At 46.9% G+C, this 27,571-nt stretch overlaps 1 protein-coding gene across 1 annotated transcript in view; it reads right to left on the bottom strand.

Moving 5' to 3' along the window:
• Window positions 1–27,571, bottom strand: part of NEPRO (nucleolus and neural progenitor protein) — a 362,800-nt gene that overhangs the window by 152,337 nt on the left and 182,892 nt on the right. The window contains exon 6 of the mRNA XM_069640036.1: window positions 14,715–15,079. Within this exon, the coding sequence (XP_069496137.1) occupies window positions 14,715–15,079 (365 nt within the window). The remainder of the gene's footprint in view (window positions 1–14,714; window positions 15,080–27,571) is intronic.

Consider the following 27,571-nt stretch of genomic DNA (forward strand, 5'->3'; position numbering starts at 1 on the left):
CTACCCGCCCACTCTACAAATAACTATCAATTTAAATGTTAGCCTACGTTACCCCTTTATTGACCGATTCAGACTGACCTGCGATAATGTGTATTCTGCCAGTCTCAAACACTTCTAAATTGTTCCCGTTATCCTATTTCGCATCTAGATAGTGCACCTAAGATATTGCTGCATTGTATTCTGCCTATCCCACACACTTACAATTGTTCCTGATAACGTGTTCCTCCTCTAGATACATCCCTAGATACTACTTGTTGTACTCTGCCAGTCTCTAACACTGTCATTTTCTTCCTGTCCCACACACTCAGAATTGTTCCCGTTAGCCTATCTTGCATCTAGATAGTGCGCCCAAGAGATTACTGTGTTTTCTGCCTGCCGCACACACTTAAATATTGTTCCTGTTAGCCTGTTTTCGCATCTAAATAATGCACCAAGATTCTGCCGGTCTCAATCACTGAGAAATTATTCTGCTAGCCTGTTTCACATCTAGATAGTGTACCTTAGATATTACTGTGTTGTATTCTCCCAGTCCCAATCACCGACAATTATTCGGGTTTAGCCTGCTTCATTTACCCTGATTCTGATCCTGAAAACACCCCCTGAGGTGGCACTGTGATTTACTTACCTACGCTACAGAATTAAATTGTTTTCACTCGCTCCCCCTACAACTACAAGTGCCGCCTGAGATAGTACTGCAATTTGCTTGCTTAAGTTCTAGGCGCTGCTTCTCCATCTAGACCTCCACCCTACCCCAAACTCTTTAGCCCTCTCCAACTGCCATGTTGTCCAGATCCTAGTCACGGGTTGTACATCCAGGGCCCCACATCTACCACTACTAGTTCTTCAATCCCTAGCTACCCCAACACAGAATGGAGAACCCAGCCCACAAGAATCTGCCTCTCCCACCTGTCCCAATGCCCAGCCTCCCCCTTGCCACCCCATCATCGCTGACCCCTCACGGCACCTGGCCCGCGCTCTAGCACCCAGCTTCACAACTCCCCTCTATCCCCCCTGTGCTCAACAGAAGACACATCCCCTCGCACGTCATTACACCCTGACGCCGCTCGCCCACTCTACTACCACCACCCTGCATCCAACTCTAAAATCAGGAGTGCACTCTGGCGCGCCAATCACCTCCCTCCTCAGAAGCCTATTCCCCAACCCCCTTCCCACCCTAACTCCTCATCGTCTTCCACCCTCCCTCTGACACCTACTGAGAACTGCCCGATACCCCACGCCAAAAAACCTCACCCCCTATCGAACTCCCAAGACAGGGGAGCCCTCTGGCGCTCCAAACAGTGCGAATCCACTCCATCCTCCACTCCTTCCTTGCACCTTCCAAGCAACATCCCTCCCTCCCTTCCGCTCCCCCTTGCCCCCCAGTCCTCCCCCCCCCTTGACCCATCGGAGCACTCGCCACCCTCTCGCCCACCCCCCTCTACCAACCCCACTTAACCGCTTCTCGACCCCTGCCAACAAACCACCCCATTCATATCCCTTCCCCTCTCTGAAAGCAGCGCATCTTGCTCACGCAAGAACAGTAGCTTCATCTCCCTCCCCCTCTGACCCCCCTACCCTCTCTCACACCCCTATAGCACCTAAACCCACGAAATGCAGAAAACGAAACTGGTCCTCTTCCTCGACTCTCCACTCCTCACCACTTCTACCTCAACCCATCCTCCCAATCTCTCCCTCCACTACCCCATCACACTCCCTCCCCTGCCCTCGCTCAGCTTCCACCCCCTCTCGCTTGACTTCTCACCCTGCACACCAGAGCCCCCGACTCCTTCCAGACTCACTCCAATTTCCAGCCCCCAAAACTCCCTCACACTCAAGTGATCATCTCTCCACTTGCCCGTCCCCCCTCGACACTACCCACACCCCTCACATATCCTCCTCCGCCGCCTATTCTTCCCAGCCCCCAAAGACGTAACCCCATCTCCCGTCACTCAAGATCGACTGGGACCCTGCCCCAACCCACCTCACCCTGTCTCAGCGACCCTGAATGTTCCACCCTCAGCCTCCTCCCCTCCAATATCCCAAGCTCCTCATTCTCCCACTCCGATGACCTCCACTAAAACCACATCCCCTCACGAAGTCAACTGCACCCTTTTAAATTCCTGCTACGTAGCAAGAAACACAGCATCTTTGACCTCCTGTCCTCTGACAAGTCCGACCTCGCCTTTATCACCGAAACCTAGTTCTTCCGACGACTTTGCCCCCACAATAGACCGTCCAGAGGAGGCGGAGTGGCAGTCCTCTTCAATTCTCATTTCTCTGTCTCACTTGGCGAATATCAGACATGCATTCCCTCATGTGAATCCCTTCTAGTTAAACTCTCGCTACCTCAGACTTTCTCCCACACCTTCCTACTCATCTACAGACCCCCTGGTTACGACAGACATTTCACCAACAACCTCTGTGATTCTGTAGCCACCATTCAAGTAAATCATCCCTCTCTCACACTCCTGAGAGATTTCAATATTTGGTGCGACATTCCCACCAACCCCATGACCCATCCGCTGGTCAAAAGTCTTGATGCGCTCAACCTCTCCCATCATACGACTGGTCCAACCCACTCAAGGGGGCACACACGTGATGCAATTTTCAACTCCCATGACCTGATTTATATATCCCGCCCCAAACCACTCATCTGGACCGACCACTTTGTCATCCCCTTCTCCATCCACATCCCTGCCGCTTCCCCTGCATCCCCACCTGGCCTCCCCGCAAGACCTCAAATGCTGGAACAAAGTGAAGATCCTTCCTGACCCTCCTGAAGCCCTACTTCTTAGCTCCCCTACAGCCCCCCCAGACAGAGCCTTAACCATCGACTCTTGGCTCAATGACTCACTAATTCCTCTCACCCGCCTCGTGACCCGCTTCCTCACGCAATGGACCATTCCCCAAATGGTTCACGTCCCACCTGAGGAACACCAAAAAACAAAATCACTCTCTGGAACGCAAATGGCGAGCATCTAAAACCGATCTCAACAGATCCACGTTTGCCTTGCACCATCGGAACTACAAAGCTGAAATCCAAAAGGCCAAAAAAGCCTATTAGAACAAACAAATTCTCAACTGCGGCAACCGCAGCAAAGAACTCCACAGAATCATATCAGAATTCGTCAAACCCACTTGCACCTCTACCCAATCCACCTCATCTCAATCACTTTGCGACTCCCTCTCTCTACACTTCTACACCACCGCTCTTGACAGGACGACCTCCCTTAACAAACTGTCCCTCCTCTCTCCACTCCCACAACAGACCCCATCGCCCCAAAGCCCAATTCCGCCATCTTGGAATCCTTCAAATCCATCTCCAGAGATGGGTTTCTTGACCTACTATCTGCCAGCAAACCGCCTGGGTTTCGCCCCCCCCCAGCCCCTCTGACTCTTGCCCCGCTTCGGTCCTAAAAAAAATATTCTCGTCTACCTGCGCAGGAGAACATGCAAGAGCCATACTAAATGACTCCTTCACCTCTGGCATCTTCCCCGATGCCTTCAAAATTGCACATGTCAAGCCTCTTAAAAAAACATGCCTCGACCCCCTTGACCATCTCAAACACCAGATTCCTTGCAAAACGTATTGCCGAAGAGCATACTACCAGCTCAACGCCTTTATTGAATTCAACAACCTCCTCGACCCCGCACAATCAGGCTTCAGACCGCGACCTGGAACTGAAACCACTCTGGCCTCGATCTGGGATGATCTGAAGGTCACTGCAGACTCAGAAGCATGCGCTGCACTAATTCTCCTCGATATCTCTGCAGCCTTGGACACGGTTAACCACTAAATCCTCCTTGACCGCCCCCACTTCCTTGGGATCCGTGGCACTGCTCTCAAGTGGATCGCCTCCTTCCTCAGCAACAGGAAACAAATAACCCTCCTCTCCCCATTTGTCTCAGCTACTCACTCGGTTAACACTGGAGTACCGCAAGGTGCATGCCGATCAGCTCTTCTGTTCAACCTCTATATGACCACCCTTCCTGGAATCATCTGCATGCACGACCTCTCATGCTACAACTACGCTGACGATACCCAAATCGTCCTAAGAATCTCCAATTCGGGCACCAACCCCCAGCCTGACCTCGAAGCCTGTCTTCGAGATATTGACCGATGGATGACAAACCACCTCCTCTTAAACCCCACTAAAACCGAAATCATGGTGTGCGTTAACACTGCCCTTCTACCTCATCCGCTCCCATGGCCCCCGACCCTCCTCCCCACCCCCCTCCGACACAGTAAAAAAACCTAGGTTGCACTATGGACTCTGGCCTAACTCTCTCCCGTCAGATCAACAATGTGTCAAAATGTTGTCACTGCCATCTCAAACTTCTCAGACACATCTTTTCCTACCTCTCCTTTCCGAGCAGACTTGCCGCAGTTATGTCTATTGTGATGCAGAGACTGGACTACGCTGCTGCTAAACTGCTCCTTGACCTGGGTCCGAGAGACCACATCTCTCCAGCTCTCCGAACCCTCCACTGGCTCCCAGTCGGACGAAGGGCCACTTTCAAAACCCTGTGCATCACTCACCGTGCACAAGACCGTCCGTTATACCTGCAAGAAAAGTTAAAACCATTCCTCCATCCCGCACCCTAAGATCAAGCACTGCCCTCCTTTTAATGATTCCAACCTCTAACTCTTGTCAGAATCAGAGGATCCGCCTTCTCAACCTTGGCCCAGTCCCTGTGGAACTTGCTTCCCCCACACATTCGACATTCCGCAAAGCTCTAAAAACGTGGCTCTTTCCATAATACCAACTACGACCTTCTGAAGCGATAGAAACCCTAGCAACCCGATGACTAATGCTCAATGAAACTCCCAACAATGTCATCAATGAATACGCCAATTAATTTGGCTATTAAGCAACCGCATACCTAAAATGCAGAATAATGATCTCCTTAGATCATAACTCCTGGCAAAAACCTGGCCAAACTCCAATTGGTCCAAAACAACGCCCTCAGGGCGGCCACTGGATCTTCAAGGAAAGATCACATCTCAGAAGTTAGAAGGCAGGCTCACTGGCTCCCTGTTAAGTAGAGAATCTTCTTTAAAACCCTCTCCCATGCACATAAATGCTCCTATGATCTTGCACCCCCTTGAACCTCTGTACCTTGTCCAAAGAATTATTAAACATGCTGCCACAAGACCCCTCAGGAAGGAGTATTCCAACATGATTCTCACGCCCAAGACAAAAAGAATCCACGCTGGGGGATCCAGTTTTCCCACAATGGCAGCCTCCCACTGGAATGCCCTTCCCTCCCACCTAAAAATGATTGAGTCCCACCAAGCATTCCGCAAAGCAATCAAAAGCAAGCTTTTTGTATGAACACTGTCAAATGTTTACTGTTAGGAAGGCTGCACGTTTTATGTATTTCTGAACTCACCTGCACCTTGTACCTACCTATGACTAATGTGCCTGTAACCAAGAGACCTCATGGTCGCCTGTGAACTTCTTAATCAAAAATTCCTCAAATATTCATGTAATAGCACCTCGATGCCTTGGGGCTGTGAGTGCGGTATACAAATGCAAATTAATAAATAAAGTGGGCCGCTAAGTTATGACTATTGTATGTACATACATTTTGACACTTTAAAAAATAAAACATGGGCGGATTTCGAGCAAACCCGTGAGGAGCATTGGCAAGGACATTAGCATGGTTTTGCAAATGTGCCTGTTTTTATTTTTTGTCAGGTGTAATAATGTAGGTACAAAACATGCATTAATCACCGGAATAGCATTTCTGATGATTGTATCTGCTTAGATTCACATGCTGTGCATATAGTCCGACATCCAGTGGTAACCGCGGAGTATTGCATCTTGTTTTTCAGGGACCGAAAGGGGACATCGGCATAGGCGTGTCTGTAACACTATTCCTATTGTGATGTGTAGTGTACCCAAAATCCCTCACGCGCCGAGGTCCCTCCGATTGTATTTTTTCTGCCATGAGGGAGCCCAAGGCTATAGTGAGTGAGTACATAAGAGAAAGTAGTACGACATCTATGTTCCTTCCAACCCGAGTGGGGAGGTCGGGTTGGCGCATGTGAATCTAAGCAGATACAATCATCAGAAATGCTATTACGGTGAGTAATGCATGTCTTCTGACGCTTGTTAATCTGCTTAGAATCACATGCTGTGCATAGATTAGCGAGCAGTACCCTGAGTTGGAGGTGGGTTACGAGAACAAACAGAGAAAAGATGTCTTAGTACTGCTTGTCCCACCTGCGAATCAGACCTAGAATGAGTGTCTAGGCAATAGTGTTTTGTAAAGGTGTGTACAGAACTCCAGGTTGCCGGCCTTGAAAATGGATTTGAGAGGAATATTTGCAATGAATGCTATGGATGCCCCAGTGCCTTGAGTAGAATGTGCTCTAGGCTTGAAGGGCAGCTCTCTCTTAGCAAGAGTGTAACATAGTGTGATGCATTTGACAATCCACCTTGAGATAGCCGATTTAGAGACTGGATCCCCTTCTCTACCAGCTGCCACTGAAACGAAAAATGTGTTTTTCTCAGTGGTTTAGTTCTTTCCATGTAGAACATGACTGCCCTGCGTACACAGCCAGTGTGCGTAGGGTTCTCTCGGCCATGCTAGAGGGATTCTGGAAAATAGTATGTAGTTCAATGGACTGGTTCACATGGAACTTTGATATGAACTTAGGCGCAAATCTGGGGTGCGTGAGCAGAACTACCTTATCCCTGTGGACTGTAACAAAGGGGTCTAGAACAGAAAGTGCCTGTAGTTCGCTAACTCTTCTGATAGAAGTGATAGCTACTAGGAAGGTCGTTTTATAAGTCGGGTCCTTCAAACTTGCTTTATGCATAGGCTCAAAGGGAGCTCCCATGAGCCTGGTCAAAACCACATTTAGGTCCGACCCAGGAGCTGGGTGAGAAATGGGAGGCTAAATCCTCTTAACCCCCTCCATAAAGGCATTAATCACTGGTATCTTCCACCACGACACCTTTTGTTGTGATGTGGTGTAGGCTGACAGAGCAGCCAGATGAACCTTTAAGGAATTGAAGACTAACCCAGTGTCCAACAGATGGGTTAGGTACAGCACAATGTGAGTGGGTGAGCAATCGATGGGATTGACGCCCTTGGAATTGCACCAGATGACAAAACGTTTCCATTTGCTGGTATAGCAATTACGTGTGTTCGGTTTCCTAGCTTCCCCGAGTATGTCCATGCACCTCTGAGGGAGCTGTAGGTGTCCAAACTCTATGACCTCAGGAGCCAAGCTGCTAAATTCAGAGTTTGTGGGCATGGGTGTAGGGTCTCCCCCCCTGTCCTGAGACAATATGTTGTACAGGCAGGGCAGTTTTACTGGTGGGGAGAGGGACATTTCCATCAGATGAGCGAACCAGGGTTGGCGGGCCCACATGGGGGCCACCAGTATCATGGTAACTGGTTCCTGGTGCATCTTGTGCACTATCATGTTGAGAAGGGGAGTCGGGGTGAAAAGCGTAGACAAATTTCCCTGACCATGTTATCCAGAGACCGTTCCCCTTGGATCGGTTCTGGGGGTAGCTGGAGGCGTAGTCTTGGCATTGGGCATTCTCCTGAGCAGTGAACAGGTCGATCTCTGGGAAGCCCCATTCTGCGAAGACGTTGGACACAATGTCTTCGTGCAGACGCCATTCGTATTCTTCGGGCAGAGGAAAATCTCTGCTGAGCACGTCTGGCAGAAGATTGAGTTCCCCTGGAACATGTTGGGACAACAGAAACATCTTGTGTTTGAGAGCCCATATCCAAATGTTTTGGGACAGCTTGGAAAGCCCTGGAGAGTAGGTGCCCTCGTTTGTTCAGGTAATACATGGCTGTAGTGCTGTCTGTTAGAATCAGCACTGTCTTCCCTTGCAGTTGCATCTGAAAGGCCTTTAACGCCTTGAACACCGCTAATAGCTCCAGTAAGTTTATATGGTTGGACGCTACTTGAGGGGACCACAATCCGTGCGCTGTCTGCTGAAGCAGGTGAGCCCCCCAGCCTGTGAGAGATGCGTCTGTCTTGAGAGTGGCTTCCACTGCAGGGGTGGTGAAGGTCTTCCCCTTCAAGAGGTTTTCTCTTGACCACCACTGCAGAGAGAGAATGAGGGCTGGCGAGACAACTATCAGATCTTCCCATTGTCCGCTGGCCTGACACCACTGGCTGTTGAGCCACTCTTGCATGGGACGCATGCGCAGCCGCGCATGATGAAGTATATGCACGACAACATCATCCCTAGCAAGCGCATGGCCTTGCGCACTGTCACCTCCCGACTGGCTACATATTGAGGAATCTGAAAAAGCATGTTCTGAACCCTCTCGTTGGAGGGGAAGACGAGACAAGTCTTCCGTCCGAATTAGAGTCCCCAGGAATTGTTCTGTTTGACTGGGGACTATAGTGGATTACTTCTCCTTGATTGAGAAACCCAGACTGAAGATAAGATCTACTGTTTTTTGGGCGTTTGAAAAACAACATGTGTTGTATGAATCCCCTGTTATGAGCCAGTCGTCGAGGTAAGGGTAAACTGGAACGGATAGCCTGCGCAGGTGTGCTGCAGCCACTGCCAGGACATTGGTAAACACCCTTGCTGCCGAAGCGATGCCGAAGGGGAGTACCCTGAATTGGTAATGCCGGTCCTCTATCATGAACCTTAGATATTTTCTGTGCGCTGGCAACATTGAAATATTGAAGTATGCATCTTTCATGTCCAATGTGGTCATGTAGTCCCCCTGTTTCAACAGTGGGATCACCTCCTGTATTATTACCATGCAAAACTTTTGAGGTTTTATGAACTTGTTCGCTGGGAGCAGGTCTAGAACAGGGCGCATGGTGAGGTCCTTTTTTGGTACAAGGAAGTACACTGAATACATACCCTCGTTTACCTGAAGAATAGGGACGGCATGGCGTCTTTCCCAGCAGTGCTTCCACCTCTTGATTCAGGATCTCCAGATGGTCCGGTGAAAGGCGCAGTGAGCGCGGCAGTCTGAATTGTGGAGGTCGGGTGAATTTCATGTAGTACCCGTGGGCGACCGTCTTTATGACCCACTGGTCTGAAGTTATCCCCTCCCATGCCGTGAGGAAAGCTGTTAATCACCCCCCGACCGGGGTGACATGGGAGGGGACCTGGATCTGGTGGTCATTTCTGACCAGAGGCTGCGGCTCCTCTGGGATTGGGGCCTCTACCTCTGCCGCGTCGCTGACCCCTTGAAGGGTAGTATGCGGGGCTTCCCGAAGTTTGTCCTGTGTTGAAATTCCCTGTGCCATAGTTGTTTTGACCAGCACGGGCTTGCCCTCGAAAGGACCGCCGAGAGTTATTACCTCTCTGGGGGGAAGGTTTTTGAGTGATCTGCTGCAGAGACTTAAGAGTCTCGTGCTCTTTTTTAGCTGTCTCCAAGGCCTCATCAACCGCTTTCCCGAAGAGGTTAGACTCCGCAATAGGTTTATTGATTAGAGAGGCTTGGGTTTCACGTTTAAAACCTGAAGTACGTAGCCAAGAGTGTTTTTTAAGTAGGGTCCCTTGGGCCAGAGACCTGCCTGCTGATTCGGCCGCATCCAGGGTGTTTTTGATCACATTCTGCTTCATTTGTCTTCCCTCGATTACAATAGAGAGAAGCTTGGATTTGGCTGGCTCAGGAACCTCTTCGAGGCCTTCCTGGAGTAGGTTCCACTGCGCGTCAGCATAGCTTGCCAATGGTGTGGTATTAGCAATCTGCGTAGTGTATGCGGCAGCCCAAGTGACTTGTTTGCCTAGAGCATAGTCTTTTGGATTCCTTGTCCGGAGGTGCTTCCCCAGTGGCAAGGGGTACCCCTGCACTTATCCGGGTGGTAGTGACTACCAACAAATCTGGGATGGCGTGCCCTCTAATGTATAGAGGGTCGGAAGGAGAAGGGCGAAACAATTTTTCCACTCTTGGGTTCACAGCCCGAGTTTGAGCTGGATGATACGAAGGAGGGGGCCAACCTTCTCTTGATAGAATTAAGGATGGGGATGGCTTGGCTAGATGTAGGCTTCTCCTTAAGGATATCTTCTACAAAATCTTGCTCAGGCACAGCCTCTTGAGTGGAGATTTGAAAGTGTTCAGCTGCTTTTTTCAACATGGAGTTGAAGGCCATTTGGTCATCTACAGGTGAGGCGTGGCGAGCCGGAGTGGACGGAGGGGAATCTAGGCACAAAACATCAGTGTCCTGATCTTGATGTGTCCATGGGTCTGTTCCTGCCTGCTGGGTTTCTTCCCAGCAGTCTGTGGTACCCTGCTGCTCCTCCTCATAATTCTGCAGAAAGGAAGCCTCTTCTTCTTCATTATAAATGCCCCTATATGTGTCCATGTGGACAATATCTTCCTGCTGGACCCCCGTTCATTTTCAAGAAGGCTGATCTTCTTGAAAATGAGAAGAAAAATGGAGGTTAGGCTCTACACAAGATCTTTTCGGTGATGGATGATCAGAAAAACTGATAATCTTCTCCAGCCGATCCATACTCCCTTCGAATTTCTCTCTAGTTCATTTAGAGGACCCAGGCGGACCTATGGGTGGAAAAACGTCGTTTTCCGCGCCTAAGTCTCTTAGGGTGTCGGAAAGAGACTCTTGACTATCTTCGTACGTATCGTGAGAGTCGGGGACCTTAACCACATCCGAAGATTTTTCCGCGGCTTGTCCCATGATTTTAGGCGGAACCGGGGTAAGACCCACCGCTGCCGTAATTCTTCCGATGCGGTCTTCGATAGTCGCTGAATCGGCGTGAGATAGTAGCTCCGATGGTCTATCGGTAGGTATATTACCTTCCGCTGCGCTAGAGGGCCTAGCAGTCGGTTTTTCAACTAGAGGCCTGGTCGTACTTTTTGGGCCTACCGTGGCCTTCGGGACCGTCGCAGCGTCGGATTTCTGACATGTGACGTTTTAGGAGCAGCACCCTTACTTAATTTTGGTTGCCCAGTCGCAATATGCTGCTGCGGATGCGAGGAAGGATTTGGATCTGAGCGATCCGAGGAAACAGTCGAAATTTTCGGCGGCCCTGTTGGCGCTTTCACCTTTTTCGACGGTGTAGGGGTTGTCTTCTTAGTGTGATGCGTTTGTACGCCCCTGTCGCCGGGTGTTGTCCCTGAAGCGAGACCAGAGTCAGGCCTTAAAGGGTCAGGGATGGGCATGGCGGACCTAGAAATGTATGCCTCGAGATCTATAACATCCGCAACGGATGTTTGGTCATCTGAGGTGCCCCTGTCACTCTCAGCGGGTGTGGCGGTGAGGGAAGGGGGTCCCACCCGCGACATACCGTACACAGCCCACCGCTTTACACGGCGCTCCTTAAGGGTCTTAGGCGGAAGGAGTTTGCATGCTGTACACCGCTTTTCGTCGTGCTCTAGGGGGAGACAGGCATTGCACGTCCTGTGTTCGTCCTTCCAAGGATATCTGACCCTACACTTAGGGCAGAATCTAAAAGGAGTCCTTTCCATAGCCAAAGGGAAAGATGACCAGACCAAAAGGGTAAAGAGGGAAAGACATAACAAAAATATGGCCACCCCGACCCCACTCTCCCTGCTGTACAGGACGGCCAGAGGGCCCGACCATGTGGAAAATCTGGCCGCCGGATCTTAGGTGCCGAAATCCACAGCGTAGACTAATCCCCTGCAGTCTTCGTCAAAGATGTTCTTGTGACCGAAGTGACTTAATGGGGAATAACCGATAAGTCGGTATAAGATAAACAATGTCTCCTCTGTAAGAGCTCCGCTATAGGATGACCAGTTATCTGGGCGCAAAAAAATAATCAGAGGGACCTCGGCGCATTAGGGATTTTGGGTACACTACACGTCACGATAGGGATAGTGTTACACATATACCTATGCCGACGTCCCCTTTTGGTCCCCGAAAGACAAGATGCAATACTCTGCGGTTACCACTGGATGTCGGACTATATGCACAGCATGTGATTCTAAGCAGATTAACAAGCATCCGAAAGTCATATACCTTTGGTGACTGAGGTATAGCCTGTGGCCGTGGGGGGTAGCCAGATTGTCTGGGTCATGGCATAAGGTCATGACGCGGACAATCTGGCTACTGGCCATTACAGCTAGGGATGAAAAATGCTGTTAAAGTGGCTACGTCTAACTGGGACCGGCTAAGTTATTTGAAGGTAGGATAGGTTTGAAAGGGAAAAAAAAGTGCTTGAGGTAATATGTTCATAGGGTTTTGCAGGCTGCCATGGCAAGGAAAGAGGGGCCGTGTATGGAGCCTCGCCTTCTTTTTCCATATTGGCAGTCTTGGAAAAGGATTTTCCTTCCTACAGCGGGACGCCGCAGGCGTACCGCTATAGGAACAAAAATCTATTTTTTATCACCCTGGGTTCCCGCTTTGGGAACCAGGGGTGCTAATGGCCTTTATCCCCCATTTCAGGGGCTGCAATGGACGATAATGGTCCGTAGCCCTCATTTATTTATTTATAACGCACCAATGCCCGCAGACATCAGGCTGTGTGGTTACAGTATTTGTTGAGGAAGATGAGGTGGAGGAAGATGGCTTACTACTTGCTCAGAAAGGAATAACCTTTCTGAGAGCATTGCAGTCATTGGATTTAGTGTGGCGGCGCATGGAGGTGGTCCCATAGAAGTACGGTCCATGTAGTCTGCAACTGAGTGCACAGTGCATTTCACTTTGGTAGCTTTAGCCTTTGGTACACTCCCAACAGTAGCAAAGAACTGGCACACCCATGATTCAATCTTGGTGCTAGAAGTAGGCACTTCCTCTACCTCATCTTCTTGGTCCTCTTCATTGGGCCTCATTACGACCCTGGCAGCCGCAGTATGAACGGTGTCGGTAAGGTACCAGCACCGTTCATACCGGGCCGCCACATTACGAGTTTGGTCGCGGGTGCCGGTATGCATGTCTGGTCTGGCCAGACGTGCATACCGGCACCAGCGAGCAGACCAGGATGCTAACAACGGACCTGTCATTAGCATCCTGGTATGTCATTAACCTATGGGGGCTCAAATGGGAATGGGGACGTACCGGGTCCCGAAAATGGGAATTACTGGGCCCGCAAAAGTCGGAATGGCCCGGTAATTCCCTTTTTTCGGGACGCGGACACGAGTTTGGAGGTCGCCATGCCGGTAATGACGGCATGGCTACCTCCAAACTCGTAATGAGGCTCATGGTCTTTGAAAGTACTGCACTTTTTTTGTTGTGAAGGTCCTCCAGCTGGTGGTGGTGGTGGTGGCTCTTGGGGAGGAGGGATGGCAATAACTGATGCCATTTTTAAGATAAATAGCAGTTTTGATAAAATTCTTCCAAGTATGTACTGTGTACTAGATTGGTAATGGATAATGAGTACGAAAAGGTGAAGGAGGTGTGCAAAGTTGAAAGTTCCTAGATCAGTAGAAAATGCAGTTCCGAACTCGTCCGCGAAGGACGGATCTTATCGTGAAGTGCGGATGGGTTCTCGGACACGTCATCATGCTGCGCGTCAGCGTATGGTCATGTGGCACTGTCCGGAAGGTCCGCAATGAAGTCAGATGTTCGCAAGCGTCTACCGATGCAAAACTAGTTGAAATAGTTTCAAAAAGTGTATAGAAGTGTTAAAAATGATTCTAGAAGGTGGGAAATGGCAGAGTTTTAAGGTTGGAAATTGGACACAAATATTGTTAGATTTGATACGTATGATATTAGTAAGTTGTAGGAAAATATCATGCACTGGTAAAAACCCATGAAATTCACTGAAAAAACGTTGTTAAAAGGGATGGTATGGTTACAAGTAAAATCGAAAAAAAAACTTTAATTCGCCAGTTATGGTAAGCTAAGCAACCATAACTCACACCCCCACCGTGCAGTGCTAAGACTAACACCCAGGACATCAAAATTGACATCACAAATATCATTGATGACATCACATGTTCATTTACTTTTCATACAAGGGGTTGTGAATGTAATGTTGGCAAAAAAGTATCAGGGATTATCGGGAGATGTGTAATAAACTACATAATTCATCATGCAATGTAGTGTTCTAAAGAACATTCCATTGCAGTGTTCATTCTAGTACAGGAACCTACTCATACAGAAATGCAGGTATTGGCTACAGCATACACCACAGAGGTGCTATATTTGTAATTTTCCAAAGTTATATAATAAAACGGTGAATGCTTCTGTACCAGACTTTTCTGTACTGTGAAACATGTACTAAGTAACTAATAATGCATCACTTACTACATATTTCTACTCATACACACAAAACATAAATAGACTACAATGCATACAAATATGGGGCTTATATATGGAGCGTAAAGTAAGCAAACAAGAGGCAGTATCATTAGCAACTGTGTAAAATCTAGATGATTGTATTCATGCACAAAAATGATTGTCTGTGCAGGGACACCATAAATCACTGATGCAATTGCAGACTCAAAGAACTTTGCCTTACAAAGTCCTGTTTTACGATGGAACGCGTGGCATTATTTCATTGTAAACCTTTATGGTCTTTCATTCTTTGGCCATGTGTATGTTTGAGCCAGTCGATGGTTGTGAATAAATCCACATATAACCCCTTTAGCAGTTTGCGTGACCAGGAATTTTTCTGCAATGGCAGCAGTGATTTATGGTGTCCTAGCACAGACTCTTTGTTGCTGATATATAAAATTTCTCTGGCTCAAGTATCCTATAGGCAGGTGCTACTTATAAAGCTCCTGCTCACCTACTTGGTCGAACCATCATTTCTGTATGCTAAACTGTAAAAATGCCCCACCTGTATTTTTTCGCCTCTTCAGTACTGGCTGGCCAACATCGATATGCTGCTTGACAGGTCGATTTATTTTTTTCTTCTTCTTTAGAGCTGCTGATGCTGAAGCACAACCAGGCGTGGATGGGAATCTATCAGTTGGAAATAGCTTATTAAGTAATCCAGTTGCACCTTTGTGTTGCACTTTCTTTGGAGCCAATTGCTGTTTCACAATCTCAGAAAAGGCAGGGTCGAGAAAATCTGTGATACAGGATGGGAAAGTGAATCCTTTAAAGTACGGCATCTGCTGCACACTGGACACCTCTTGCAGCAAACCATATATGGGTCCATAGACAGAAGTGAGGTTTATCAAAATGCCTCTAAAAAGAACCCTAAAAGGTAAGGAAAATGAATTAAAATAAATTAGCAGTAGCAACAGTATTGATCAGCCTTGGTAATCTCAGATGCTGTGAACAACTAATCTCAAGGTCATTTCCAGCTTTTAAAAGTGCATAACATGGATGGAAATGTCTTAAAGGAAGGAGACCAAGAGAACAATAGCAGTTAGATTAATCACTTGAATTTCTGATTGAAGACCTTAAGGAGGACAGCCGATTGACTGCAACAGGCAGCAATGTAGTGAAAGGGCACTGAATAAGAAGGACAACCCAATGATCAGTGAATTGAAGATAGGCCATGTAAGAGAATCAAAGACTCCTTCTTCTGGGATACTACTGGGTCCGACAATAGCCCCAATAAATAAATATTCAGATCTGTAGAGTGGTGAATTTAATTGATGCCATCCCGAACTAGGTTATACACTTCAGGCCAGAAAGCATAGGTTAGCATGTGTGTAACCTTCTAAGAACTAGAAACCATACATTATGTAATTTGTGCTTCAGACTTAGTTTGAGTATGCAAAGTTACCTTATGCTAGCTTTATGGAAACAAAAGGCCAGATAAAGGTTTGTTGTAAAAAGGGAATCCAGATTATGGAGCTATACAGTTCAGAAATGACAAAAGATGGCAGATATGCCTCATGGCCAACTTTGAAATGGAAAATTCCCCTGTTTTGGAGTGATCAAAAATTACTTTTAGGGTAACTATCTGACTAAAGTTCTAGCTAAAAATCACACCCAAATAACATTGCTTAATCGTTCCTTCTCACCACTTTATGCTACAGTTAGTTTATCATCATCCATGTAGCTAGTTTAATAAAGCAGGGCATAGGGATCTATATAGCGTCATCCGTATTTTCTCATAAGCATACAAGAAGCAGAACTGATACGTCTATAGAGGATACCCATAAGTGGGCTTGTATGCACATATAACTGAAAGAGGACGGATAGCTCAGGGGCAACGCGTTTGTCTTGGAAGCAAGACAACGCAGTGCAACACAGGTTTGAATCCCAACACACGTTTAGAAACCACTTGCTGGAATTAAGTGCATTATAAAAGAACAATTCTAAACAAAGGCTGCAAAACTCCAAATCTGTTAAAGAAGTGGGATGTTGTTGCTATGATCTGCTCATTATTTGACTTAAAGGAATTGATGACATCCAGAGTTGCACCATTTTCAGGTTTAGTCTATGATACTTTTAAATTATCAATATTTTCCCAAAACACACCAGTTGCGGCACGCCTGCAGTATGCAACACCTCCACTCCTCTCCCAATCACTTTGAAACAATTGACCACACATATGAGCAGACTTTCTTTTTGCCTTGTAAAATGTAATGAAGGCTGTGACTAATTCAGTGCAATCGATTTTGAGAAGATACAGATATTCTGTCGCTTTCTCACCTGGTTCTTCGCTTTTCATAGTCTAGAGACTGCTCACATGCGCTCATATGTGATTTCTGTAGCTACGACCTACCTAAAGTTCACTTTGGATGAAAATGTCTCTGATTCGTACAGGGACAGTAAAATTACCACTTCAATGAATGGAACGTTAATGACACAAGTGATAGGTCTCAATTCAAAACTTATGGATTTTTTGGTGAAAATGAATACTTAGAATGTATCCATCGCAAAAGTTGTTAATTATAAAAGGTGGTTAAAGGATGCACCTTTTCTTAAATTGTTAACAATGAGAGCTACTTCATAGGAGGATTCCAGTTTATCTAATCAAGCAGATCCCTTCCACCCGTTTGTGCCTCTGGCTTCCCTTAGTAAATGCCTCTTTCCAGCAAGGCATTTTCCCCAGACTCTCTCAAATGCAGGTAGCTTTTTCCTCTCAAATGTAATTTTTATTAGATCTTTCTTATTTTGCCAACTACCGTCCTATCACCTCATTATCCTTACTTGGCCTAAAGTTCCTTAAAAGTGCAGCAGATTAATTTTCCCTTCAGTTTTCTACACAATGGCCCTCATTACGAGTCCGGCGGTAGCCGTGCCGGTTAATCTGGCAGGCTGTCGTCGGACCCGTTAACAGTTACTGGTGCCTGGCTTGCCGGTAACACCAGGGTATTACAACCCCGGCTGCCGGTAAGTCATGTTGTTCCCCATTCCCATAGAGTCCAATAGGACTCTATGGGAGTGGGGACCACTGAAACACTGGCACTGGTAATAGCGATGCTGGTGTTTCAGTGAAAGTCTGAGGGCGGGTGCCGGTCCGCCCACCAGGGCAGACCTGGCGAGCGGAACGGCAACCCGCACGCAGACTCGTAGTTTGCCTGTCCGAAAACAACGGTGCTGGTAAGCTTACTGCACCGTTGTTTCTGGACCGGCAAACTCGTAATGAGGGTCAATGTCTTTTGGGACCAATAATCCAGATTCCGTCCTTTGTTTGACACCTAGACAACTACCCTTCAGTTGGCGGATGAAGCCCTAGACATTATGCAACATTGTGGATGCTGGTGGGACCCGTTTACTCATGCTTTGTAACCTCTGATCTGCATTTGACACCGTCAACCAAAATATTTGTATTGATTTTGTCTCATGGGTTTGAGTGGGTCTGTCCTGGTATTGTCCTGTTCCTTTTAAGAAGATCACCCTCAGTTTGTGCAGGAGGGTTCCGCCAGATCCGGTCCTCTTCTCATGTGATGCAGAGTCCACCTCAGGGTTCAATCCTGTCCATCATGCTTAAAGATGGAACCTCTGGGGGAAAGGTGTGCAAGTAGGGCATCTCAAAACATGTGCGCTGATGGCACCCAACTGTCTCCAAGGGTGTAATCAGTAGATGATATCCACTAACTGAGGGACTGTCTTAGCACTACCGAGGACTAGAGGTCTTTACTTTCACTTAAATTCAATCCCACAGAGAGATTCTTACGTGTCGTCTTTATTCTCCATGGAGAGTGTAGCGTCGACATGGAGCATCTGAGGCAGCTGCATCAAGCAGTGCGACTTGATGCCAGAGGTTATCTTTTTCTAACCGTTGTTGGCCGAGATGGCGTGGAGGGTGCCGTTTGGAGGAATCAGGGACTGAGGCGTGGAGGTGGAGACGTGCGGCCAAGCTCCCCTGTAATTCTGCGACACTGCTGCCCAATGCAGCCCATTAGCCATGGTCTCTGGGCTGCATTTAAAGTAACCCATGTGACAGGGACTTAAGACCAGTATAGATTTTCTTACACACACTCAAGTTGAAGCATTTCTGAACTACTTGCACCGCCCAAGGCCCTCCCCTGAAGCCCCATCAGCTGCCACATTGCCGCCTCCATCGGGCTCCTACACCAGCCCATCCGGTCTTTCTACCTGGGCCTCTGACTCCAGACCCGTGCTCGGCCACCGACTTCCCTCCATCCACCCCCTTGATGGGAGGCGCAACCCGAGAACCTGGGCACATTGTGGCACCTGCTACGCAAGGCTGTCCCATGCAGCCCGATTAGCTGACACCACACCACCACCATCAGGGGCCTTTGCCCGCCCACATGACCTGCGCCATCCCCCCACCCACCCACTCATAGCCCATTCCTTCTGGGCATTCTCATCCAAAGTTAGACTAACTAAGGGTAGTTCCACTCCATGTTTTCCAATGGCTGTGCCTGTTTGGGCTTGGTTCACTGTGCATCTTTCCTTTCTCATATGTATGACCACATCGCCCAGACATGGCACATTCGACCACCCATATTTATTTTCCACGCCTCCTTCCTTGTCTTCCTTTTCTTTTTTTTCCTCTCTATCGTTATGCCTCCAGGCAGTGCTTTCTCTGCTAGACCCTCCCTCTCATCTATTCTGTGACCATAATCTATCCAATCTCCTTTACCCTCCCATCTCTTCGTCTCCTTCATCCCTTATCTTGATTGGCCTTTGGCATGCTCGCTGTCTGTAATAAGTCTCATTCTATTCTTGACCTTTTCCTCATGTTAAAGTTTCACTTTCTTTGTTTTAACAAAACTAGGACCTTTCCCAATAAGGCTTTCTTCCCTGCGCCCTTACTCTTGCCACAAACTTTGCCCATATCCTGTTCCTTTCTGAGAAGGGGGGTGGTGCTGACATTTTATTTACTTCTTCTTGGAATGTTCCCTGTTAATCTTGCTGTGTTTTCTTCCTTCAAATATCATCTTTTCTCCAAACACCTCTCTCTTTCCTTTCTTATCCTTTACCATCCCTCCTCGTACTCTAACTTTTCTTTTTTTTATAACACTGTTTATTGAGTTTTATACAAACAAAACAATATGAGTGTGAATATTTGAATAAGAGGTAGCAGGGTCAGAAGATATATCAAACATATCAACAATTCTAAGCGTTTCTTTGGAGCACGAAGACCCACAGGCATCTTCTAACTGTTCTTGATGAAATTGCCTCCCTTCCCTCCTTTCTTCTCACCTCTTCCCTCCCCCTCTTTGTCCTTGGTGACTTCAATCTCCATCTCTCCCCTACCCACTCCTCCATCCCCTTTATTTCGCTCCTCAACTCCTATCATTTGACTCAACTTTCTAGACCTTCCTCTAACACTGGGGGCTCTTCTCTGCCTTGCAATCTAACTCCCCTGTCACAGCTCACCCAATCTACTCTTCTGATCACTTCCTTCTCTCCTTTTCCCCTTCCCTTCCCCCCCTCCCGTCTCCTTCCCCCACCTTGTTCCTCTGACGTGACTGTTTTTATTCCCTCTTCTTTTTTCTCTGCTCTCTTCTTCTCTATTGCCCATCCCCACCTTCACCTCGCTATCAGCTAATGCTGCAGCTTCTCACCTTCACTTTACTATTCTATCTAGTCTTGATACTCAATATCCAGCTCTTCCCCTTTCTCCCTCTCGGAAACCTCCTTAACGCTGGCCATCCTCTCCCTCCTTTCCCTTCATTCTTCTCTTCATCGAACCGATCACAGCTAGAAGAAAACCGCCCATTCTCCTAGCAACATTCTGGTTCTCTCTGACCTCCATTCTTGCTAGGACTCCAGTCTACTTCTATCAAACAAAACTGTATTTGTCTAAGAGGAGCCCGACTCCAGGGCCATGAACAAGGTAAGTGCCTGACAGAGTCCCCCTTCAAAGGCCCACGACCCCGTGGGTGCAAAGGATGATACCGATAGAAGCAGGCAACCAGGACAGAAGCGTCAGCATTGGCAGCAGGCTTCCAGGACCGTTCGGGTCCAAAACCTTTCCAATCAATAAGATACTAAAGATGACCTCTACTATAGCGGGAGTCAAGAACAGCGTGGGCCTCATAATCATCTGAAGAGCCATGGACCAGAGGCGAAGGCGGTATCACTCTGCGGGTAGAAGGAGGACAAGGTTTCAAGAGGGAGTATGAAACACTGGGTGGATATGCCAAGGGACAGGCACCGCCAGACGAAAAGAGACTGGGTTGATGACTTCGGCAATCCGATAAGGACACACAAAACAGGGAAGAAGTTTGCGACAACCCGGAATATGGAGATGTCGTGTAGACAACCAGACCCTATCACCGATCTCAGAGCGGGGCTGGGTGTCGTCGCTCGTCTGCCGAGCAACACATGGCAACCTGAGCATCTTGAAGATGGGAGAGCGTCTGCTCGTGTATTGCTATGAGGTCTCAAGCAGGAATCGCAGCAGGGGTAGATGTAGGCGGCAGATCCGATACAGGTAGTGTACGGGGGTTTGTTTGTTTGTTTAATCATTTGTAATGCACACCAGACCCTGAGGTATCAGGGCGCAGCAATTACAGAATATGCAAGGCTTGGTACAATGCTTACAAAAAATAAGGCAATAGTAGTACAAAAATCGGAGCTAAAAGCATCAAAGAGTACAGTAAAGAGGATATAGACATATATATACAGAATATACAGATAATATACACAAGATACATACACGATATACAGATTGAACTACAGTGCGTAGACGTGGATCATACGTATACAGTACAAAGTGTGAGTAATACATGTGAAGGTCTTAAAGATCCGTAGACTTCAGCAGGTTGATGTAGCTGTGTCTAAAATTCAGATAAGCTTGGTCTTCTCTGAAAAGGTTAGGCAGGGAGTTCCATAGTTGGGCTGCTTCGACAGGGAAACTGTTGACCATACAGGGAAAATAAAGGAGAGAACCCAGTAGAAGAATGGGGTGTGTTGTTATAAGAAAACTATATAGGACGTGGAACCAGGATTTTTTTTGTTGCAAACAGACAACGCAGGTACTGTTCTTAAGTCTGGTTGACACGTTCTGTCTCTGAATGGTAAGCTGAGGAAAAACAGGCATCGATACCCAAGAGTGCTGTGAATGCTCTCCAGAATCGGGACGTAAATGAAGAACCTCTGTCCGCGAAGCGGACGTGACAAAAAATAAATAAATAGAGTTCAGCCAATACGGGAGCCAAAGGGATGCCAGAACAAGGAACAAAGCAAGCCATTTTGGTGAAACAATCAGGCACAACCCAGATGGTGTTGAACTTCTGGACTATGGGTAAGTCGGCGATTAAATCCATTGAGACCATGTGCCAGGTTTTGTGGGGAATCAACATGAGTTGGAGTAGGCCAAGTGGTTTGCCCCTTCGATTCTTACTTTGGGCACAGACGGAACACCTGTCAACATAATCGGTGACGTCCCGACGCATGGAGGGCCACCAGCATCAATGTTGGAAGAGATCTAAAGTTCGTCTCCGATCAGTATGTCCATTGATCAAAGCGTCATGAGACCATTCCAGGGCCTGGAGTCTACTGCAGTGTTTTGGCAAAAATAGACGTTCCTGGAAGAAGGGCAGGCCTTCAAGAAAATGTGGTCTTCCACTCCAGCAGACTAGCATGATGTTGGGAGACCCCTTCACGGATCTCAGTGACCAGACAGGGGTGCAGGGGGTTACATAGCCAAACACAAAATGGGTTTTTTATCAAGGATGGCATCAGGGAAAATAGGAAGTGCATCACCCCGGTAAGACGAGACAAAGCATTCCGCCTTGCCATGGGCCGACCCTCGGCGGTGCTTAATACAGAAATCAAAGGCAGCAAAGAACAAATGCCAGTGAACCAACACCAGGCAGACGGCATGTTTGACGGAATCAGGCATCAAGAGGACAGCATTGATCACCAAGCGGATAGTTGCGTGTACAAAGAGGGCGTTAAACCTGGGCTCATCCATGCCCCCTTCTCTATGGATGAACCTTCTGAAAACCTGAGGTTCTCTTGGGTCGTTAGGGGCATTCTTTCATGAAATGCCCCGAAGGACCAGAGTAAAAACAGGCGTTGGTCAAGCGACGCTGTTCACGCTCGATGGGAGTCAATGGACCATGTGGCCCCAATTTGCATGGGCTACCCAAGCATCTCAGAAGATGGTGGGTTTCTGGAAAAGGAAAAACTAGGAATCTTGGAAGTTTCAGATTTTTGTTCTGCCCTTCGGGCATCCACCTGGAGTGCCAAATCCACTAGATCGGGATACTGAACAGGTAAAGTAGGAACTACAGCCAGGGCGTCTTTCATGGAGTCAGTGAGACCCCCATAAAACACCACAGCCTTCTTGTTCTCGGGCCACAATGTCTCGGCAGCTAGTTGTTTGCACCTAATAATATAGTCCAACAGACTGGCCTTGCCTTTAACTAAATAGAGTAGCTCAAGAGCTCGAGCCTGAGCCTCGATACGCGTATCAAACATTTCGGCCACCAGTAGATCAAAGTCATAAAGGATAGGGCTATTACCCTCTAACAGCTGGTTTGCCCAGGTGGCAGCCATCCTGCTTAAATGCAAGAGAGTAAAAGCTGCCTTTGTGGTGGAGTCAGGGAAGGCTTGAGGTCTACATTAGAAATGTAGTTTGCACTGATTTAGGAAGGTACAGAATTTCTGTAGGTCTCTGTGAACCTTTTCTGGCGGGGCCAAGGGCAACGGGGTAGGTACGTAAACGGGGGCCTGTGGGAGAAGGATGCCAGGTATTGGCTGCTGGATGGCTGTGTCTCTGAATTCCTCATCCGGGGGAAGAGGATTGCGCTCGCTGTGTATAGTGTCTAGACGTTGGCGAATGGCTGCAGTGGCGGCTGACATGTCAGCCCACAGCACAGTGATGGCTTGCACTAAAGCGGCTACCGGCTCTCCAGCATCGGCGTCCATAGTCCACACGGAAGGGAGAAGTGGCTTCTCAGTCTGTTAAGATGTGGACTCCCGAGTGGACTAAATACCTCCGTCCCCAAGCACCAGTCAGGGACGTCAAAACAACTTGCTAACCAGTTATTGGGGCCACAGGTGGACTGGAACGGCAGCACCGGATTCCCAGGGGATTACCAGGCAGCTGGAAAGGAAGAACAATGTTAGGACATAATAACTCGTAGAACAAAAGAGTACAAAGACAAGTAAACAACCTACCTAACAGGGCACTGGGGATGGAACGAAGGAAGGAACGAAGGAATAAACCCAGGAGCAGGAAAAACCTCCCTCCAGGAGAAGATAAGCACAGGATGGTAAAGTACTGTCAAATGTTTCAGCCGCAAGTTCCAGGGAAGTAATCCAGAGAGAAAATCCGAATTCCAAAGTTCCTTTGAAGACAGGAATGAGTCCAGGTCGCCAAGTCCAAAATTAATCCAATAGGAAAAAATCCAGGGGTCAAAACCAGAAGAAAAGAACACAAAAATAAAAAACACAGGCAGCCAAAAAAAATTAAGGAATATCCAAAAGCAATCCAGTAGACAATGCCAAGGTCAGAAGCCACAATATCAGGAGAACAAAAACACCAAATGCCAATCACAGGATCATCTGAGAAGCAAGCAACTACTGTTTGGGCCTTTTATAGTGACTTCATGGTTACTTGATCACGACACATTGGGCTGGTCACGTGACCAGGAGAACAAGTTTGCCGGGTTTCCAGGAGGCACCATGGCAACCGCAAATCACGTTGTGGCATGCGCTGTGGTTGTGCAACCCCAGGCGGGGTCGCCGACAACATCACTGCGCCGGGTGGTGGGAGAGTGCACAGGCAAACCATGATGGCCCAAGGACCCCCGTGAGCATGGCGGCAATGACACAGGATGGCCCTGGAGTCGGTGCCGAAATGGGAGCGTGTGAGGAGCCAGACTTTGGGGCAGTGAACGAGGTACCTGATGGTCCCACACAGAGAGAATTTTAGCAGGTTTCTAATTCTCTTCTTTCTGCCCGTCACAAACAACTATCATGCATTCCTATTCTTCTCGACCTACCAGCCGCCTTCAATATGGTTGATCACCTCACCATTCTCTCATCCCTATCCTCCCCTGTTCTACGTGGGTATGCCTTGCGTTGGTTCCAATCTTATCTCTCTAATCGGTCCTTCTCAGTCTCCTGGACCGGTCATTTATCCCCTCCTCATTCACTACTGTATGGCAGCCCCCAGGTTCTGTCGTTGGCCCCCTTTTGTTCTCTTTATACACCATTTCTTTTTTTGCACTTATTCACTTATTCAACTTTTCCTATAATTTCTATGTCAATGATGCCCAAATCTTTCTTTCCTTCTCTTCCTTTTCCGACTCTCTTCCTACCTCTGTGTCATCCTATCTGACAGCCATCCAGTCCTGGATGTCTTCTCACCACTTTCTCCACCTTAACCCCTCACAGCCCTCTCCCTTCACTGGCCTCCTCTTCCCTCCTGCGGTTATCCCTTTTTCTTCTTCAGCTCTTACTTGCAGCGATCTTTGATTCCTCTCACTCCTTCTCTTCACATATCGACAACAATGCCTGCATTTGTTGCTTTCATCTCTACAATCTCAATTGTAGTTGTCCTTTTCTTTTCTTTTCTCTTCTCTTCTAGGCCACCAAATTTCTCTTTTCTCGACTGCTCTGCTCCCTACTTGGCCTTCTTTCTTCCCATCTTACCTTTCTTCAATCTGTCTAAAACTCTGCCATCTGTCATTGCTCCTGAAATCGGGTCCCTACTCGAAGACTCTGACCTTGCAGACGCAGGTTGTAAAGGAATCTGCCACCGCCAAACCCCATAGGCTGAAATCTCTGCACTGCCCTGTGTTCTATACAGGGTGAGTACAGTGCAGCAAGAATCCTTTCACCTTTTGGTTTTAAAAGTATCATCAGTACCATTATCCCACAATGTTCTATAAAAATAGGAATTCCTGTTTACATATTTGGGCCTATAGTATCCATTTATTGGATTGTGTTTTGTCACATATCTGCCTTACTTCTTTTACACTTAAAAACCTTTACTGTGTTACTTGTTTTTGGACACTTTACAGATCCAATTGCCCTGAGGAAGGCTCTTCAATCAATGCCAACATTAATGGCCACAAGCCGAAACGTGCCCTTAGCACAGCCCATGTATTTTTGATTGTAAAACTGGGGATCTGTGTATGCATTTTCTATCTACAGTTTAAAAACTGACACGTAGGCAGCTTTATTCAAAACATGATCAAATGCTGATCATGAGTACATACAAAGGATAGGTACCTTTGTCCACAAGAAAGTTTGATTCAGTATTTCAAACATTGATTTTAATTGTGCATTTTGTTTGCTTTAATATGAAAGTATTTTTTTTCCTTTGTTTCTTTACCCTTTACTGCATTTATATCTTGAATTATCCTGTTTGTAAACATTAACCATTCAAGTGGTCACTCTTTTGTTTTCCCTTTGTTTAAGTTTTTGTCTGAATATTTTATGTGTACATTTTCATGGCACTGTTCAGAACCATTACTCTTTACTTAAATTCAATGTATAATGAAAACATTTTAAACTTCCCTTTTTTTGTTTACATTAATAAACAATATGTATGACTGAATATATACATGTAGTTTGCCCTAATTGTTTATTCTGGAAGTTTCGTATTTTTTTCTGACTTCTCAAGAAGCAGAACATTCATTGTTTGGGAAAATTAATATATTAACCTAGACCATAAATTGTTTGGTCTTCTGATAGTGAGAGTTACAACCCCGTGTTTATTTTTTTTGTGTTGCCCCGAACTCTCACTGAACACGCAGGGGGCTTCCCCTTTTTTGTAAAATATTTCTAGCAACCCAGGTCGCCTGGGGAGTGTTCATAGATTTATCTAATTTATATTAGAATATAGCTAAGTTTTTTTGTTTAACTAGCTTCTGGTAACTGTTTTGATTTGTTTGAACCACGGTGTGCGGACTACCTTTCCACTGGCTTCTCTGCAACACCTGAGTCTTCGAGAATACCCGCCCACTTTTACATTTTTGAACATCAATTGTGACGTATTATGGCCGAAGGTCAAACCTTCGGTTACTCTGTTGAAGAAACAGCAGAGATTATAAAGGGACCTTCCCTATTTGACCCAAAAGGACAAAACCCAGTCAACAATTCAACTTCAGGGAGTGTTGACCTTTTGAAACTAAAGAAAAAGCAATTCCGTACTGAACTGCATGGTCATTTCCTTCGGGAATACTTACGAACAGACACGATCCCGGCAGGACTAATCGTTAGACACGAACCCTGCCTTTTCTTGACAGACAAAGAGTACACTACGACGTTCAGTCACATAGCCATAAAATGTAGTAGAGATCTTATGGTATTAACCATTACTACTGCACAAAGAACTAGCAAAGAAATACAAAAAAACCTTGAAAAAGAAGAACAAGCCTTTCTCAACAATAAAACCATTAAGGACGCCCAAGAACAACTCATAGCTACGAACAAATTATTAGAAGACTTCAAAAACCTCAATATTTCGAAAAAAACGAAAAAACTAAATAAAGACATACAGGATTTCAATTTGGAAATTATTTTTCCTTACACCACGGATAAAGCTATTGAGGCAGCTAAACTCTCCCAAACACAAAACCAACCAAAAAAGAAATGGGTTTCTTTTTCGAATACGAGCAGCAGTGGCTCAGACGACCAAGGTCGACCGAACAGAATGAAACCCCGTGGGAATCCTCAACAACCTCAATACCCGCAACAGCCTTTTTTAGGAGGTGGCCCAATGATGGCAGGACCCGGATGGGGCCCCCCGTGGTTCCATCAATTCACACCTATGTTGCGCAGCAGAGGACGCAGACGTCGAATACGTTAAATGATCACATCATCCCCATCTTCAATTTGGCTGAAATTACTCTTACTGAAGCACAAACATCAGTTCTGAGTAAAGGCTTATCATATGTACCCACCCAAAAAACAGATTGGTACCGCACCGAACTTGACATCAGAAAATTCTTCCGATCCGTACGGCTCAAGGTCTACTTTCAGGATGAGGAAATATCAGAAACGGAGGTAGATTCAGGTTTACATGTCCCTTCCTCTTTCTGCCCCACAGATAATCAAATGCCACCTGAGATTCTGACATTTGAGAAATGTATTATGAGTGATCTTCACAAATTCAAAAACAAAAAACAACACCAACAACACAATATGACGAAAGAAGAGAACAAAGCTCTTTTGGAACTTTCCAAAAATAGAGCCATAGTGATAAAACCTGCGGACAAGGGAGGCGGCATTGTACTTATGACCTCCCTTCAATACAAAAATATGGTACATGTGCTCTTATCTGATAATCAAAGTTATAATAAAATCAAACAGGACCCCAGCAAAAGTATTTTGGCCGAAATTACAGAA

Source organism: Ambystoma mexicanum, chromosome 7q (genome assembly GCF_040938575.1).
Source record: "Ambystoma mexicanum isolate Mex_15411 chromosome 7q, UKY_AmexF1_1, whole genome shotgun sequence".
Lineage (NCBI taxonomy): Eukaryota > Metazoa > Chordata > Amphibia > Caudata > Ambystomatidae > Ambystoma > Ambystoma mexicanum.